This window comes from Sceloporus occidentalis, unplaced genomic scaffold, assembly GCF_023333645.1.
Source record: "Sceloporus occidentalis isolate IW3139 unplaced genomic scaffold, rSceOcc1.0.p SCAF_43, whole genome shotgun sequence".
Classification (NCBI taxonomy): Eukaryota; Metazoa; Chordata; class Lepidosauria; order Squamata; family Phrynosomatidae; genus Sceloporus; species Sceloporus occidentalis.
In genome coordinates this window covers 843,226-859,210 of record NW_028317023.1, presented here as the reverse complement: position 1 = coordinate 859,210, position 15,985 = coordinate 843,226, and the positions used below count along the sequence as shown (strand labels likewise).

At 40.0% G+C, this 15,985-nt stretch overlaps 1 protein-coding gene across 1 annotated transcript in view; it reads right to left on the bottom strand.

The window, feature by feature from the left end:
• Positions 1-15,985, bottom strand: part of LOC149289654 (serine/threonine-protein kinase NLK-like) — a 75,074-nt gene that overhangs the window by 940 nt on the left and 58,149 nt on the right. Inside the window, exons 4-9 of the mRNA XM_089490295.1 lie at positions 15,227-15,333; positions 11,751-11,836; positions 10,483-10,692; positions 6,200-6,301; positions 2,412-2,498; positions 498-696 (exon numbers count right to left, since the gene is read on the bottom strand). Of these exons, the coding sequence (XP_089346421.1) occupies positions 498-696; positions 2,412-2,498; positions 6,200-6,301; positions 10,483-10,692; positions 11,751-11,836; positions 15,227-15,333 (791 nt within the window). The remainder of the gene's footprint in view (positions 1-497; positions 697-2,411; positions 2,499-6,199; positions 6,302-10,482; positions 10,693-11,750; positions 11,837-15,226; positions 15,334-15,985) is intronic.

The following is a 15,985-nucleotide window of genomic DNA, read 5'->3' as shown; positions in this document are numbered from 1 at the left end:
AAAGGCATTGCAAGTCATACCATGTATTTACTCATATTAACATGGCATATCGGTATGAACAAATCTCCACATTGACCTTACATTTCCATAATTATATGATTTAGCAGCTCTAAATTTTTTAATTGTAGGCTTTTAATACTGTATATAAGGCTCACATGGCCCCTGTTATCACTGATATTGCACCACACTGCTTGCTATTCTCTCTTAATGGATAGTCACAATGTATACAAACATCGGTTTGTTCTGAAAACCCAGTAAATACTCCAATCACACTGCCTGCTCTTAGAAGTGATAGCGCTTACAAAGAAGCATCTTCTAAAAGATTTTTTAACCATCAAACAAGTGCGACTCACTACCAGCTACCTAGCTTTCTTCCTAAACACATGCCACAGTTTACGCATTGTATTAAATGTGTTTTTAATCCCTTTAGTGCCAAGGGGCGTTGGAAAACCCACCCCAGTGTTAAAATCCTTAGAAACCAAGGACGTTGTACTTGCCTTTCACCTGCCGTACGGAACTGAGGTTCTTTTCGAAAGTGTCATCAAATTTTGGGTTTGTGATGGGTTCGAAGTCTCTGGTATAGACCCTCCCAGTAGACGTGGAGAAACAGCATTTGCACATGCAGGTGTGATAGCGCAGCCGGCCTTCGTCCAGGTACGGGTGAGCCAGGGCATCTTTAGCAGATATGCGCTTTGACTGGGGGGGGGGAAGAAATATTGACTATACATCTAGTGCCAGTATTTAATTCTCTGTCATTCTGGATGGGCATAGAGTAAAGGTCTAATCAATATGAGCTCTGCTTTAAGCCCCAGCAAGCATGACTGGAAAATCCCATGGTGACACGGGTTTTACATGCATAGAGACGTGTATATGCATGGTCATGCATCATTATCTTGCTTTATATGCAATAAAATCCAAAGATATTCTCCCTGTAAACACAGATTTGTAGGTCAATTCCACGAAGGGCACACGCATTTTAAGTTTCCTATATTTCTAATACTGGTTTTCACTAAAAATACTATCACCCTTTTTGAGTCATGTCCTTTTCTAAGCAAGTAATCAAATTAATTCAGATTATATTTGTTAGAAGAAATGATCCAGATTTATAAAAGGCATATAAATGAAAAACACCCGAACAAGGAGTCTACAGGCATACCCCACATTAACATATGCAAAGGGTCCAGAGCATGTATGTAATGCGAAATTGTACTTAAAGTGAAGCACTTTTTTCTTATCCATGTGTGTCCCGCACTGCAATTATCAGGTCGTTTCCACCACAAAACGCAAGTGTACGTACGCAGAAAAATAATAAATAAATAAATGTGGGGTATGGCTGTACTGTACCTTGCATTCACTTTTAAACACTATACATACCACAAGGGGGCGCTAAAGCCATATATAACATCCTTAAAGTACTCCTCTGCATTAAGTTATATTTCAGGCTAAAAGAATCCACAAGAAACCTACTAAATACAAAGAACACATCCCTGCTGAATACATCTTTGATTCAGTGACTAATGAATCATTGTACTGCCGCTTGTAACAGCATTAAAAGGAAACATCTGGGCTGTTTTGCAGTTAATACATGACCGGCACCGTTCTACACGCTGTACAATCCAATGTACTCACACTGCTATCATGCATTGCTCCAGGTTGGAATACACAGGAAGCCATACTTCACGGTTAAATAAATAGAATGCATTGAAATGTCAACTAAAGGAGGCAGCAGCTTTTTAACATTGAGGTGTGTTCCGGTACCCAAGTTTGCAGCTCGGTTGAACACTTTCGAACCCCAGCATGCACTAGAAAGGGCCAATCTTGGCAAATAGCTCAGGGAAGACTTTTTGGACATCTTCTTGGCTTTCTTAATGTATCGTAAATAAGGAAGCCTAACCTGTAAACTCCCACCAAGTCATCACATTATTAATTTCAATGGGTACTAGCTCTGTCCTAGAAGCATGTTCTTACCAAGTATTTCAAGTGAATTCCTGCTGTAACCCAAAGGTTATTCCTCAAGCATGCAGCACTCATTTACACATTTATTGTTGTAGAATACTGCAAACATTTCTCTTAAAATGTGTTTGCCACAGCAGTGCACGACAACCTGAACCTGAAATCTTCTCCCACTGAATGCCACATACTACGGTGGTTAGCCCCTTAAACACCAATCGTTGCTACAAAAGCCATAAAAAAGTAGTCTTTACAAGGATCCAACTGATTCTGCAGACGTGTTGATGGTAAGATGTGCCGGACACTTAGGTATGATTAAATAATAATTTCTGGAATGGGTTCGGACATTACTAGGCATGATCCAGTGCTGAAATACGCCACATTTAAGTGTTATTTTGGGATCAGGGATAACAAAACCAAAACATGAAAGAGAACACTTTGTTGAAGGAAGCTTTACTTACTGGATCAAAGACTAACATCCTGCAAAGCAGATGAACAGCTTCATGCGTGGCCTGGCTGGACAGCGTGTACAGGACAGGAAGAGATGGCTGCAAGAATAAAAAGCACATCCAGGATGTAACATGCTTGTGGTATAAATCAGAAGTGATCAACCGACTTAGATCTCCTCCATTACGCAACCGATATCAATGTGGGTGATAGATGCAGGAAGGCAGCAAGCGCAGCAAATCTGTCTCCCCAATTTAAGGTGATGGCAGCGTCTACTACAGAGAGCATGTCATGCCTTTACACCGCTTTAACATCACGTGTAAATGAATATGTGAGTGGGTATAATCTGCACCGCTATCATCATCATTATAATATTACAATTTGTTTCAGTTTAACTGGCATTGGGAATAGCACTTCAGTTACGGGAAAGTTGTGATTGCTTTTACCAGTTACATGATTAACGTTTACATGCATATTTGTTGTAACAGTGAGGAAATTTACACTTTGAGTTCAGTAAAAATAGCTTATTTCAAAGCTCAAGGGGCACTTTTTTGTAACAATAGATATAGATATATATATCACATACTTGCTATAAACAATAAAAGTTTATTCTACCAATGCATAAAAAAACCCCCCAAAAAAACAGTACTCCCTTTCCTCTTGCATTGTATGTAGTGATTGGTAGTCATAATACATATACTACCACTTAGTGGCTGACTGAGATAACGGCATCAAAAGTAGGGAGAAAAATAACAAAATAATTACTGTCTGTCGGAAGAAAAGTAAGCATACTTATAAACCATACAGCTGATTAAACCCAGTCTCAAAACCAGCATTTCCCAGTGAACCTCAGGGTGAACAAAACTAAACCATCTGTTCAAGTTAAAGAACAGCAGCAATTTGTCCATGCTGCTAGTTTTGCTCTCAGTCGTAACATTCTCATCACTGGACACAAGCACAACCAGGGCTTAAAGCCCCTTAACCCTAGCAAAGGGTTAAAGTGTCAGAAGGTTTAACGATGTGTTCTGGTAACCAAATTCTTTCACACATGGTTCCAAATAACATGCAGGCGAGCGTGCTTTATCCAGCACGAGATTAGCGCGACTATCTTGGAAGGTCCAGGATTAACACATGCACCTGGTGCTGGACTGCGGAATAACAAAGAAGGGGTCTTCTGGTAATAATAATGTTGTCATTTTTATATTTAAACCCTATGCTGCTGGCATTAGAAAGATCATAATGCTAAACTACAATGTTACCAGAACAAGTTATCAAAAAGGAGGCATATATCTGCAATATGAAGCTATAAACTCTAATTATGGAATGGGAGACAAGCACAGGAGCAAAGTCCTAAACATCCCTCACCAGATCGGGAGTATTTGCCTATAGGTATACCAGCAGCACCCCATGTCCACCAAGCATAATCTTACCCATTCTTCAACTGAGTTCCTAACTCTCCGAGTTCCCCTCCTGGAAAGGAACATAGGAAGGGGCTTTGTATTTTGGAGTTCCCTTCCTAGTAAACTATGCTCATGCTACAATGCCCTCTGTATAGCCATATAAGACCTTATGACAAGGAAGGGAAATGTGAGATTGATGATACTTCTATTTTAACATTAAACTCAACAGTTGCTTTCTAGGCTGCTAGAGCTGCACAAGTGTTTCCACAAACCTAAAGAGGTAAATTATTCATTTCTATGAATGTCTGAAGATGATATTTGCATACATCACGTCATGAAACTAATTTCCATTTTATGGATTCCGCTGATTAGACCTTTCCTCCAGCTGTAGCCCGTTTCTGACAGTGCCTCGTAAGACTGGCTCACAGCCACCAATGTAAAAAGCATTTGATTTCAGCTCATGTATAAACCACCAGCTTCAGTCCTTGTTCCCATTTCAGTGACCTTTCATGGGAGTACACAAAAATGCCTGCTGTTTACCTTTAATAAAATATGAGGCTTCTGCAATCATATATTTATGTTAAACAATGATTCTTCATTTAACACGTCCCTGATGTAGACAGAACCAAACGCAGAAGTCTATACTGTGGTAGAACCAACTGGTCCACCAGTACCTTGAAGGAAACGCTTACTAAAGTACCTACAGGTTCTGCTGACCTTTACAAAATAAGAAAATAAATCTCTGCCGTGTTTGTGGCTTTAAAGGGACAGGGGGTTTTCCAGAAAGACTCTGCAGACTCCGATATTGTCTGAGAAAGTAACTTTATATCCCAAGGAAACCTTCTTTGAACTGAATTTAGGCTACTTCAAAAATAGATCTCTTATACGGACAATTTTTGTGTCCTGGTAATGTAACGTGGCTTATTGAATTTCTTGGTTCTCTTGCTTGCAGGACTTGCTCTACCAGAGGCCATGCCTAATGGCGTCTATGAACCGATATCTCTGTTAAAGGCTTGTTCTGTGCCTCGGAGCTCTGCTGTCCAACAGATGGGAACTGAGGCTCAATAGTTAGTAATGCCGACATTGTCTTTGCTGGCTTGGAAATAGATTTTGCTTGCAGAGTGACCCATGCTTGGCTTATGACACGGCTTCGGGGTATGCAGCAGGGATATCGCAGCTCAGGCAAGCTGCCAAATGGATGCACCGCATTATCTGTCCGGTCTCGGTTATTACCAGCAATGGATTCCAATAAATGAAAGTGACAGAGAATCGCATTCCGCAAAGCAGAACAAGTGGGTCAAATACAGAATACAACAGTATTTCACACAATGGACAGTAACCCTTCCTACCACCCAGAACTTACATATTTCTGAAAACAAAGAATAGAATTTACCTTCAAGTTAAAGGTTAGATATTTGTAACACACATGCGATGTGCGCATGTTTCACACTAATCTTCTACATTTGAACCTCTGTTACACTGGATGAGACTTTTTAAAAGTGTGTAAAATGACGCAACACTAGGAAACGCGCATGCATTTAACCAATAAAACAATGTGTCAAGGCTTGAAGGCAGATCATAGATGTATGCGCTTTATTAGCGCCTCTATGCCTTTATTTAGTGCATATCCTAATTTTGTTTTAGCCTCCTTTCCCTTGCTCTCTTGTACTTCTCTCTTAGCTGCTTTTTACTCTCCCACCTCTCGCTCTCTGTACAGGGGAGCATATAAAAGGTGTGATTGAGAAAAATATTTTTTGTTTTTATTTCTTTTATTTTCCAATCTGCCCCCAGGCTCATTATTTAGAATGTTATTTTTTTTTTAAAAATGAATAAGCTTATTTAAGATGCATTGCATAATTACTACATAATATATAAATGTTGGGGGGAAAAAACATCTCTGTGAAACACCACCTTAGTCCTATCTAATGGAAACCAGTGATGTCCAACTACTCTATGAATAAAGTGCTTCCCAATGCATAATACATTGCATTTTATAAGTTAAATTCACAAATTCATTATATATGTAGCTTACGGACTTTTTATGATCAGTAAACTTTGCTGGTAAATTTATTTTTTCTCCAATAATTAGAAATCTTAACACGTTCCATTACAAGGGAAAAAATAAAGTACCACTGGATATTTTCAAGGTAACATTGTTATTTCCCCCTCTCTTTCTGAATGAAAAAGCCAAGCAGGCAGTGAATTTACTTGCCAACAGTCACAGAACGTTACAGATTATGTCTTACTGCTCCTGACATGACGCTGATGACCTCAAGAAATATAATCAGTTGACTGAACACAGACTGCCCGTGAACATCTCTCTAAATAAAATCTTTAATTCAGGTAATCAAAAATGTTTCCATGAAAATACAAAATGCCTACAATTGCTGACATAAGCATACCTGTTTATGAGGACCCCTGAGTATATGTGCCTTGGCGCCTTCGCAAGCCGTCCTCATTGCTTCAAGTGATGGTGTTCCCAACAAATCTGTGATTAAATCCAACTGGAGAAACAAGAACAAACATAATAATAATAAAATAAAATTCTCCGAAAGGGTAATTACCAAAACTATAAGAACATTTCTAATGGAAGCACATGAAATGGCTCCAAGCCCAGCTTCAGATATACACGCTGGTATAGAAGGTTAGCAAACCTAGAAGATGGCAAAACAGATGTGACAAGACCCAAAGAAAACAGAAAAGAGCAATCACAAGAACAGGGGGCAGACCATTCCAACAAAAAGACTGGCATATGATCCAAACATAAAACATGTAAACCACTCAAAATCAAAAAAAAAAAAAAAAAAGTCTACGAAGTGTTTAAGGAACTTTTACAATGAAAAATAATTTGAGTGTTAGCTATGTTGGTGGAACGTAGTGCATGGAGTACTTAAGAGAAAAGGCAGGATAGTAGATTACTATGTATATTAAACAATACATCATGCCCTACCAGGTAGGCTACACAATAGCATCATGGCAGACATCAACAGGAACTTCCATGGAAATAAATACTTAATATCTGAGGAAGAACACATGTATGGTACAGAAAAGCTTTAGAGTAGCACTGATATTTTGGTATGCCATCAAACTCATGCTCTTTGTACACCCCATTAGATATTTGGATTCTTGCCCTTACTCAGAAATTACCCTGCACCGATTCCTTTACAGCAGAGGACATGAAGACTTCATTAAGTCTTCACCTTAAGGGTTTAACAGTCACAAGATAAAGCCAAGACATTTAAAAAAAAATGTATTAGTGATTTTGCAGAAGGTCTTGATGGAAAGGTATGTCTTTCTGCTGATGACACAAAGATTTGCATCAGGGTTCATGTTCCTGGAGGGATTACCCATATGGCAAATGATTTGGGTAAACTGGAAAAATGGTCAGAGCTGTGGCAACTGGCATTTAATGTAGATATATGCAAAGTAATGCACCTGGGGCAAAAAAACCCAAGGGCAGAGTATAGAATATTTGGTACTGTCCTAACCTCAACGTGTGAGGAAAGGGATTTAGGGGTAATTATTTCTGAGGATTTAAAAGGTAGGCAGACAATGCAGTAGAGCAGCAGGTAATGCTAGCAGAATGCTTGGTTGTATAGCGAGAGGTATTAGCAGTAGAAAGAGGGAAGAGCTCATGCCGTTGTACAGAGCACTGGTGAGACCTCACTAGGAGTATTGTGTACAGTACTGGAGACCGGATCTCCAGAAGGATATAGAAATGTTGGAGAAAGTGCAGAGAAGGGCTACTAAAACGGTTCATGGATTACAGGATAAACCCTACCAGGACAGGTTAAAGGATCTTAACCTATATAGCCTGGAAGAAAGACGTGGCAGGGGGGATATGATAGAAACATTTAAATACTTAAAGGGAATCAACACGATAAAAGAAGAGAGTTTAAGAAGGAGAAATACTACCACAACAAGAGGACATAGTCTTAAACTAGAGGGGCAAAGGTTTAAAAGTAAGATCAGGAAATATTACTTTACTGAAAGGTGCCATGTGTAATTTAACCAGAGACTTCAGTGCAACCCATTCCACTGCCAGTGTTTGTCTATGAAGATGGCTGCCTATGTGATTTTACACACTGGTTAGCAATAATTAGGAGGGGAGTCCATATACTTTTGGTCATATAGTATATATACACGCATACAGTACAGTAGGTGAGGAAGAAGAGGGCAGTATGAAAGTAATATTTACAGGACTGAATTAAGGGTTTCAGAATATGTGATAAGCTGTCTGCTTTAAGGAGAGATGAATATTTCATATAAAAGTGGATTAATTGGGATATTTGCTACTCAAGGTCTACTTATATATATATATATATAAAAAATATCACTTATAAAAACACGGAGATATCTCTACTATTGTGATCAACTAACTGATGTCATATTAACGGCTACTATTTGTTGGTTTATATTCCGTCTTTTAGGACCAGCCCTTGTGTCACTACAAAGCAGGCGTGCAAGCAGAAGCAATACACACCTTACAGAGTTAAAGTCATCAGTAGGCAAATCTACCTGACAAGCAAAGAAGAGGCTATAATTCAACGTATATTAGGAGAGGCTTGTGCACCTGGTCCTCGGAGCTTGCCAAGGGATTGTTGTGAATGCTGCAGCTGAAGTACTAATCGGAACAAATTCTCCCCTGAGAGCGATAATTGCTGTGAAACTGCTCAGTGCAACATGCTCAGAAAAAAAGTGTCACCTGGGTATCGTGTTCTTTTGAAGGAGTAAAAAAGAAAATTAATAACGCTTGTACCGGTGAGCTGCCACACTCCTGCCAGGAAATCCAGTGTGGTGGTTCTTGCACAGATCCTCTCAGAATTTAGAGTTTGCAGATTTCTAGATGATGCTCTAGATCTCCATTGTTGGTTAATGATAATAAAACACAAGCCGCACCATGATGCATAACAACTAAGGTCATAAAAATGAATTCTGAAATTCAACCTCCTCTCACAACAACTTAATAAGGGTTTCCAAATTTACTGGATGGGTGCTTGGCTTCTACGTCTCATATGAACGCACTTTCAGGAGGTGGGGGTCAAACATGGATCACTGACTGGGTTTTCTGAAAAAGATTTTTGTCAGCCTTCAGACTATGGCTGTACTTCCATTTTTATTGTAAAACATGCAAATTCCAAACGGCAGGCCTGTGGTAAGTTACACGGCATTATTCCATTATTATGAAAACATGCATAATATTGGCACAACTTGATTCTGCCATGAAAACAAAAACTGGATCTAAACAAGTGAATGGTGTACCCATCGTTTCCCTCATTTGTATCCCCATTTACAAATCATAGTAACCAGGTAGTAAACCAACTTTGTGCTAATTTTTTTTTTTTTTAATTAGTGTTCATGTTGTGAGCAATATTTGGCAATCAGTAAGGCAGATTTAATCAACAATCATCATTGCTTACCCAACAATTTGCCCTGAATAGCAACACCAAGCGGACAGCCTTGACTGGTCGTGTGCAATCGCTTATGGCGAAAAAGAATGATCAGTCAAGCTTTATACTGATGAATTGTTAACATTTTCCCCCCGATATCTAAGAAGTTCTGTGCAGATTAATAAGTTAGAGATCAAAAGCGCCCGAGCAATCGTACAAATGCTGTCTGTTATCTTTTGATCTACTTTGATATTCAAGGTGAAGGAAAGAATGAAGTGACGAACACTAACAAGCAGGTTATGCAAATAATTGATCTTTGAGTTGTCAACATGACAGAGCTCTCTCGAATATACAAAAAAGTAACCTGATTTAGGTCTTTTTTTTTTCATCAACTACTGTTGCTCATGAAAATGTTGCCGGTGCTCATCTGTGATGCTATTAGACTAGGTTTCCCACAGGATAGGGAAGACAGATTTCACCGCTTTCTAGTAAAGGTAAGAACTATTGTCCCTCGTGTGCAACAAGAAAAAAGGTAGCCAATGCTAAATACGCTACGGGGGGGCGGTTAGGGGACAAAAACACTATTCCAAGCCTTTTACTGTAATTAAAATTGATAGACAAAACACACACACAAACAACATCTTACAATGAATTGGGTCATAATTTCACTATAATTTCACTATTTCAAGAAAGCAAGTTATGGCTTGCCGTACAACTGACTAATTACCAACTTCAGTTTTATTTACCAATTTGTATCATCCAACAGAGCTCCTGCCAATTCTGGAAGTCAGTCACCAATGTCATTACGCTGGGGGATTAATAGTTAGAGAGATTACTACCTCATAACTTGGGTTTCCACCCCTTTAATTATAGATGCTTATAAATAACGAGTGAAGCAAGATTATTTTAATGCAGCTCTGCAAATAAGGTAAGAGAGCCAGCCCGAGGGTGAATCTAATCAAGCCTGGGCAAAGATGCAGGCTCTCTGAGCCTCGTGGCAAATGAACCAGACTCCAGAGTTAAAATAAAATACGACTAAAGGAACTCAAACATGTAAAACTCGGAAGAGAGAGGAGGGTATTTTTACAACGGGGAACACTTGGACATAGTTTTGTGTAAAATACTGCAGGGTATGGATTTCAGGCAGCTCCTCGTACTACGCTAGCCTGAACAAGGCTCATGCTCTGCAGTACTAATTCAGCTTAAGTATCCCAGTAAAACCTTTACTCAATTTCTAGAAACAAGTAAACCACAAACGTACCGCGCAACACTACGTTTTCCCATACTCTTATTACCTGCTGTATTGGACTTTGCGCCTGAAACAATATTCTTCGCCCCAACAGCTCCGCAAAAATGCATCCTACAGACCAGATGTCTATAGCGTTGGTGTAATGACGGCTCCCCATCAGGATTTCTGGAGCTCGATAATACTGAGTGACAACTTCCTGAGTCATATGACGACATTCGTCCAGTTCTTCAACCCTTGCCAATCCGAAATCGCAAATCTGAAAGAATGGCAGAATGTCCTTAGAAAACGGGCCATAGTACTTTGCAGACAATAAGCTATATGTAGTATATTATATGCACCTGTCCTAGACCTCTGACCTCTTCTCGGCTTCATATTACAATAACAGCCGTCTCAAAACAATTTGAGATAAATGGCGATTTTTTTTTTTTCATAGTCTAGTATAGTCAGCTCCCCCCCCTGCTCTCTGATTCAACTCTTATAACTCTGATCACCATCACTGTGGTCCCTTAATTTTTTTTTGGTTTTTTTATTTCCCTTTATTTTCCTTTTTTTAATGCATGGCTGCATTTATACACAGCGAAGACAGGCGTTAGGGAGCGTTAAGGGGAAGGGGAAGAGAGCTGTATCAATAATGGAACAGGGCGAGAGAGTGAGCATATTATATATATTTATTATATGCAGACACACTGTATATGGACAAAAGTGTTGGGACACCTGATCATTATATCAACAGGGACTTTCATGACATTGCATTCTAAATATATAGACATTAATACGTAGTTGGTCCCCCTTTGTAGATATATATTACGGTAAACATGGTTTTGGTGAAACTCTGTAGAGGTGTCGGGCTAGCTGTAAGTCCTTAGTGCACTCCATTTAAATCTATACAGCTTTCATAGAGACTGCTGTGGCTTTCATCCATTTCTTATTTCTAAGCAGGAAACATGGATATTGCTGTACTAGCTCTAATGTAGATGGAGCCAAATACATTCTCTTTTGAAGGAAGAGATCACTGTGTGCTGATCACCAGCAACGGGGAGACTGAGGAGCAGGAGTTGGGGGCTCTCCTGCCAAACCCTAGCGATTCTTGTTGTCATAGCGACCTGGCACTTCAGTTTTGTTGAGCCCTAGTCTTAACTCATGCACGTTTAAAGGGGTTAAAAAAAAATGGTAGTGACGCCAGGTAAAAGTTCTATTTTTCACATTTTGTTTTTATATAGATATACCTTTAAGGCAGGAGTGAAATGCATTTAGTTTTTGGTTGAAGTTTTCATCTTTTAGTAGCAAACATTAAAGAAATTAAAATGACGATACCTTTAGAACACAGTTGCTGTTCACAAGTAGGTTCCCTGGTTTAATGTCTCGATGTAAAATACCAGCTGAATGCAAATACTTCAGACCTTGATATTGATGGGGAAAATGGAGAAAAAAAAATTAAATCGGAAACAAATGATGATTGAAATTAAGAACACCACAACACTTTCCCCAAGTCCCAGAACATTCTAACCCATTGTCTTTTTTTTTTTCTACTCTGGCGTCTCAAAATTCTTGAATTATTGAGGTAAGCGTAATCTGTATATCATAGAGGTCACAGGAACAGAACCCAGAATAACGTCAAGTACATAATGTCCATGCCATTTTCTGAAGAGGTAGTTTGTGGGGGGCAAGCATAGCCCACACATCAGGACGGGTCTACTACCAGGGAACTTTTAGAGGGTGTCAAACGGCCTGGAGAAACCGAGTACCAGAGCTTCCATTCCAATGCACATTCAGGCAGCCATTCACAGCTTAAATAATTTGCAAAAATGAATTTTACACAAAAATTTTTTTTTTTTTTAAATTAAATTGGTGGGTCTCTCTTTTCAGTTACTTTCACCACTGCATACATTATACTTAACAACTTGCAAAAATAAATTGGTTTTCACACTGAACCAGGAACAGCAAGCTTACCAACACTATGGAAATAAAGTCAGATACAGCAGAGATACCCGCAGCATCTCAACCAACGGCAGCTCTAGGCCTTAATTTTCCTTATTCCGCAATAAATTTGTTATTCTTTCACAGCTTTTGACTGTTTAATAAAACAGGTCTTGCACAGTTTGAAATAGTGTGGATTAGTGTGACAAAGCGGTGTAAAGTAACACACTTGTGTCTGTATTTATACTGGAGGTGGCCCGTCTCCCCACGTGTGAAGGAGTCTTGGCAACCACACCTTTTCACAATTTGCATGTGTTTTTGATGGAAGACACAGAAGCTTCTCTTTCTCATCAGTACCAATGTATGTAAAATTTATTGAGCTTTTTTATTATGATAGTTTGTATTGAATGAACAAAATGAAATAATGTGGATGAATGTCCTAATTAGCACAAGCAGGAGTGATCTCCATTAATAATCACAATCCAATCTGAGGCCTGGTTCACAGAGAAGCGGACGACGAAAGAAGACAGGAGAAGAGGCAAAAGAAGCGGAGCTGCGGGAAAGGAGAGAGTAACATGGAAGAGGTCAGAGACGGTAGGGAGATATTGTGAGCGAGGGAGTGAGCGAGAAAGAATTAGCGGTAGGGAGACATTGTGAGTGAGGAAGCAAGAATTATCGCAAGTGAGTGCAAGTGTTTTTATATTTAAAGGCAGGGTTAAGGGGTGCCAAATACACTAGGTACATCCGAGCCTTATGAGACCCAACAATTAAGCCTCATTCTAAATGCTCAGCATTTCATTAACACAACAGTCCAAAGATAAAATTAAACTGAATGTCAAGGACTTATTCTGTAGCTTGAGGAAAAAAAAAGTGTTATGGGGTCTTGCGCACTAAATGTGTTTTGTTTGTTCCTAGTCTCAAATACCATTAGAAGCAAAACATCAAGTCTTGAAGTAGTACCGTATTTGCTCGATTATAAGACGACCCTGATTATAAGACGACCCCCCAAATCTTAATATTAATTTAGGAAAAAAAAGAAAAAGCCTGAATATAAGACGACCCTATAGGAAAAAAGTTTTACCAGTAAATGTTAATTCATTTAAACACTTTTTTTAATAAAAGCTATGCTTGAGAAAAATATTTTGGTTTTATTTCCTTCTATTTTCCAACCTGTCCCCCAGTTATGCACATCTGCCCCAGAAGTGCCTTATACCCCCTATATGCCACTGTGCCCCATGATATGCCTTTTAACCCTCTAAATGCCACAGTGCCCCATAATATGCCTTTTAACCCTATATGCCACTGTGCCCCATGATATGCCTTTTAACCCTATATGCCACTCTGGCACTTAGAGGGTTAAAAGGCATATTATGGGGAAGAGTGGCATATAGGGAGGTTTAAGGCATTTCAGGAGGCAGAGTGGCATTAAAGGGGTTAAAAGGCATTTCACAGAGCACTCTGCCTCCAGAAATGCCTCAAACCCACATTTAACACTCCCCCTCCCTCCTCCAAACTTACCGGTGCTTCTGAGTTGGGGGGGCGCATAACACAGGAGGGTCCAGGTCCCCTGCATCTGAGCCCCAGGTGCTTAGTCCGGGCAGCATGTAGAGCTCCACGCGAATCGCGTAGAGCTCTAAGCACCGGGGACTCAGAAGCACCGGTACGTTGGAGGGGGCATAACACAGGAGGATGCAGGTCCCCTGCATCCTCCTGTGTTATGCCCCCCCCCCTCCAACTTACCGGTGCTTCTGAGTCCCCGGTGCTTAGTCCGGGCAGCGTTTAGAGCTCTACGCGATTGTATCGTGTAGAGCGTAGAGCTCTACACGATACAATCGCGTAGAGCTCTACACGCAGCCCGGACTAAGCACCGGGGACTCAGATGCACCGGTAAGTTGGGTCGGGGGTTAACACAGGAGGATCCAGGTCCCCTGCATCTGGGTCCCCAGTGCTTAGTCCGGGAAGCGTGTAGAGCTCTACGCGATTGTATCGCGTAGAGCTCTACACGCAGCCCGGACTAAGCACCGGGGACTCAGAAGCACCGGTAAATTGGGGGGGGGGGGGATTAACACAGGAGGATCCAGGTCCTCTGCATCGCTGCGGGGGATCTGGATCTTAGTCTCATAATCAGGTCTGATTATAAGACGACCCTGATTATAAGACGAGGGGTATTTTTCAGAGCATTTGCTCTGGAAAAAACCTCGTCTTATAATCGAGCAAATACGGTAATTTCCTGCAGGGCCAATCTAGTTTGATGACAGTTTCTTTTAGGGCACAGAGCTACAGGAGCATGTTAAGGAGATCACTAACTTTGCTTGGACTCCGAGACTGACCTTAGCATGTACAGACAATAAGAAATGTCACACACACCCTGTTGTATCACACAGCAGTTGTTGAACAGAAGCCCAAGACTGAACACGTCCAGAAAGGCGATTCGGTAACTTTCATTTAGGAATAATAATCTCTCAAGAAATTCCCCATCATGAACCAACAGTTACCATACACAATAACCACAAATGGACAAAAGGTCACTACACCAATAGACATTACTGAAGCAATGCAAATAAATTGCCCTCACTTTGTGTGATCTTAATTCCTCATTCTAATATTTAGGACAAATGCTTAAGAATGTAGAACCGATGAACGTTTATATGTAAGCAGAGGAAAAGCAAATACTTAAATTATACTTATAGGAGTAAATCTAAATTTAAACTCTCTGACCATGTTTTGCCACTGACATTTTGATTCTTGCCATGAAAGGATGAACAAAGAGCGATTCAAATACTGCCTGGTAAGACCTGGATGATACGTTAACAGCAGTTCTATATCCATATATATTTTCAATTAAGAAGAAAAAAAAGAAAAGAAAAACTTACCTCTTAATATCTGATATAAAAAAACTTTGACGTGATCTGAACTGAGAGGCTGAGGAGAGACAATGATCTTATGGAGGTCACTCTGCATTAATTCTGTGACAACATATCTAAGAATTGAGTCAAGGAAAAAAAACGCCGGATGATGCATGCAGGAAGTATGTACAATATAAAAAATGGTACAGGAAGAATAAATGGTATGGATGTTGTACAATTACTATGTGCGAATTAGGAATTTATGAACAGTGGGAGCTCGGAGGCAGAAGGGAGGACACCGCACAAGAATGAAAGAGCCATAGGTAAAAAGAAAAATGTTACGTGAGCAATGCCCCCCCCCCCCCTTGCAAGTAATACTAAATAGATGATTACTTTACTTTACATTTGTCATTCACTTTGCTTGAGAATAATAAACGCAAGGCAGAGAAAAGGAAAAGATTTAGAACATTTCTTAGTTCGCTTAATTGGGACACCAAATGGTATATAACATACATCTAACCATATTATATGGGAGGAGTCCTGCCATAGGGTTTGCATACAGAACACACTCAATGCCTGTTTCAGGCACCTTGCATATCAGATCTGAGCCTGGTGGAGATTCGTTAGATACTCTGTATCATCTATTGATAGGAGGAGTGTGGGCCGGGCAGCTCCAGAAAGCGGCTCCTAACCACAAAATTTTACAGGAGTCGCAAATCATAAAAGAATCCAGCATTATTTTTTGGGCTTTGTAAACAAGTCGGACAAGCGCGAAGGAGAAGAAAG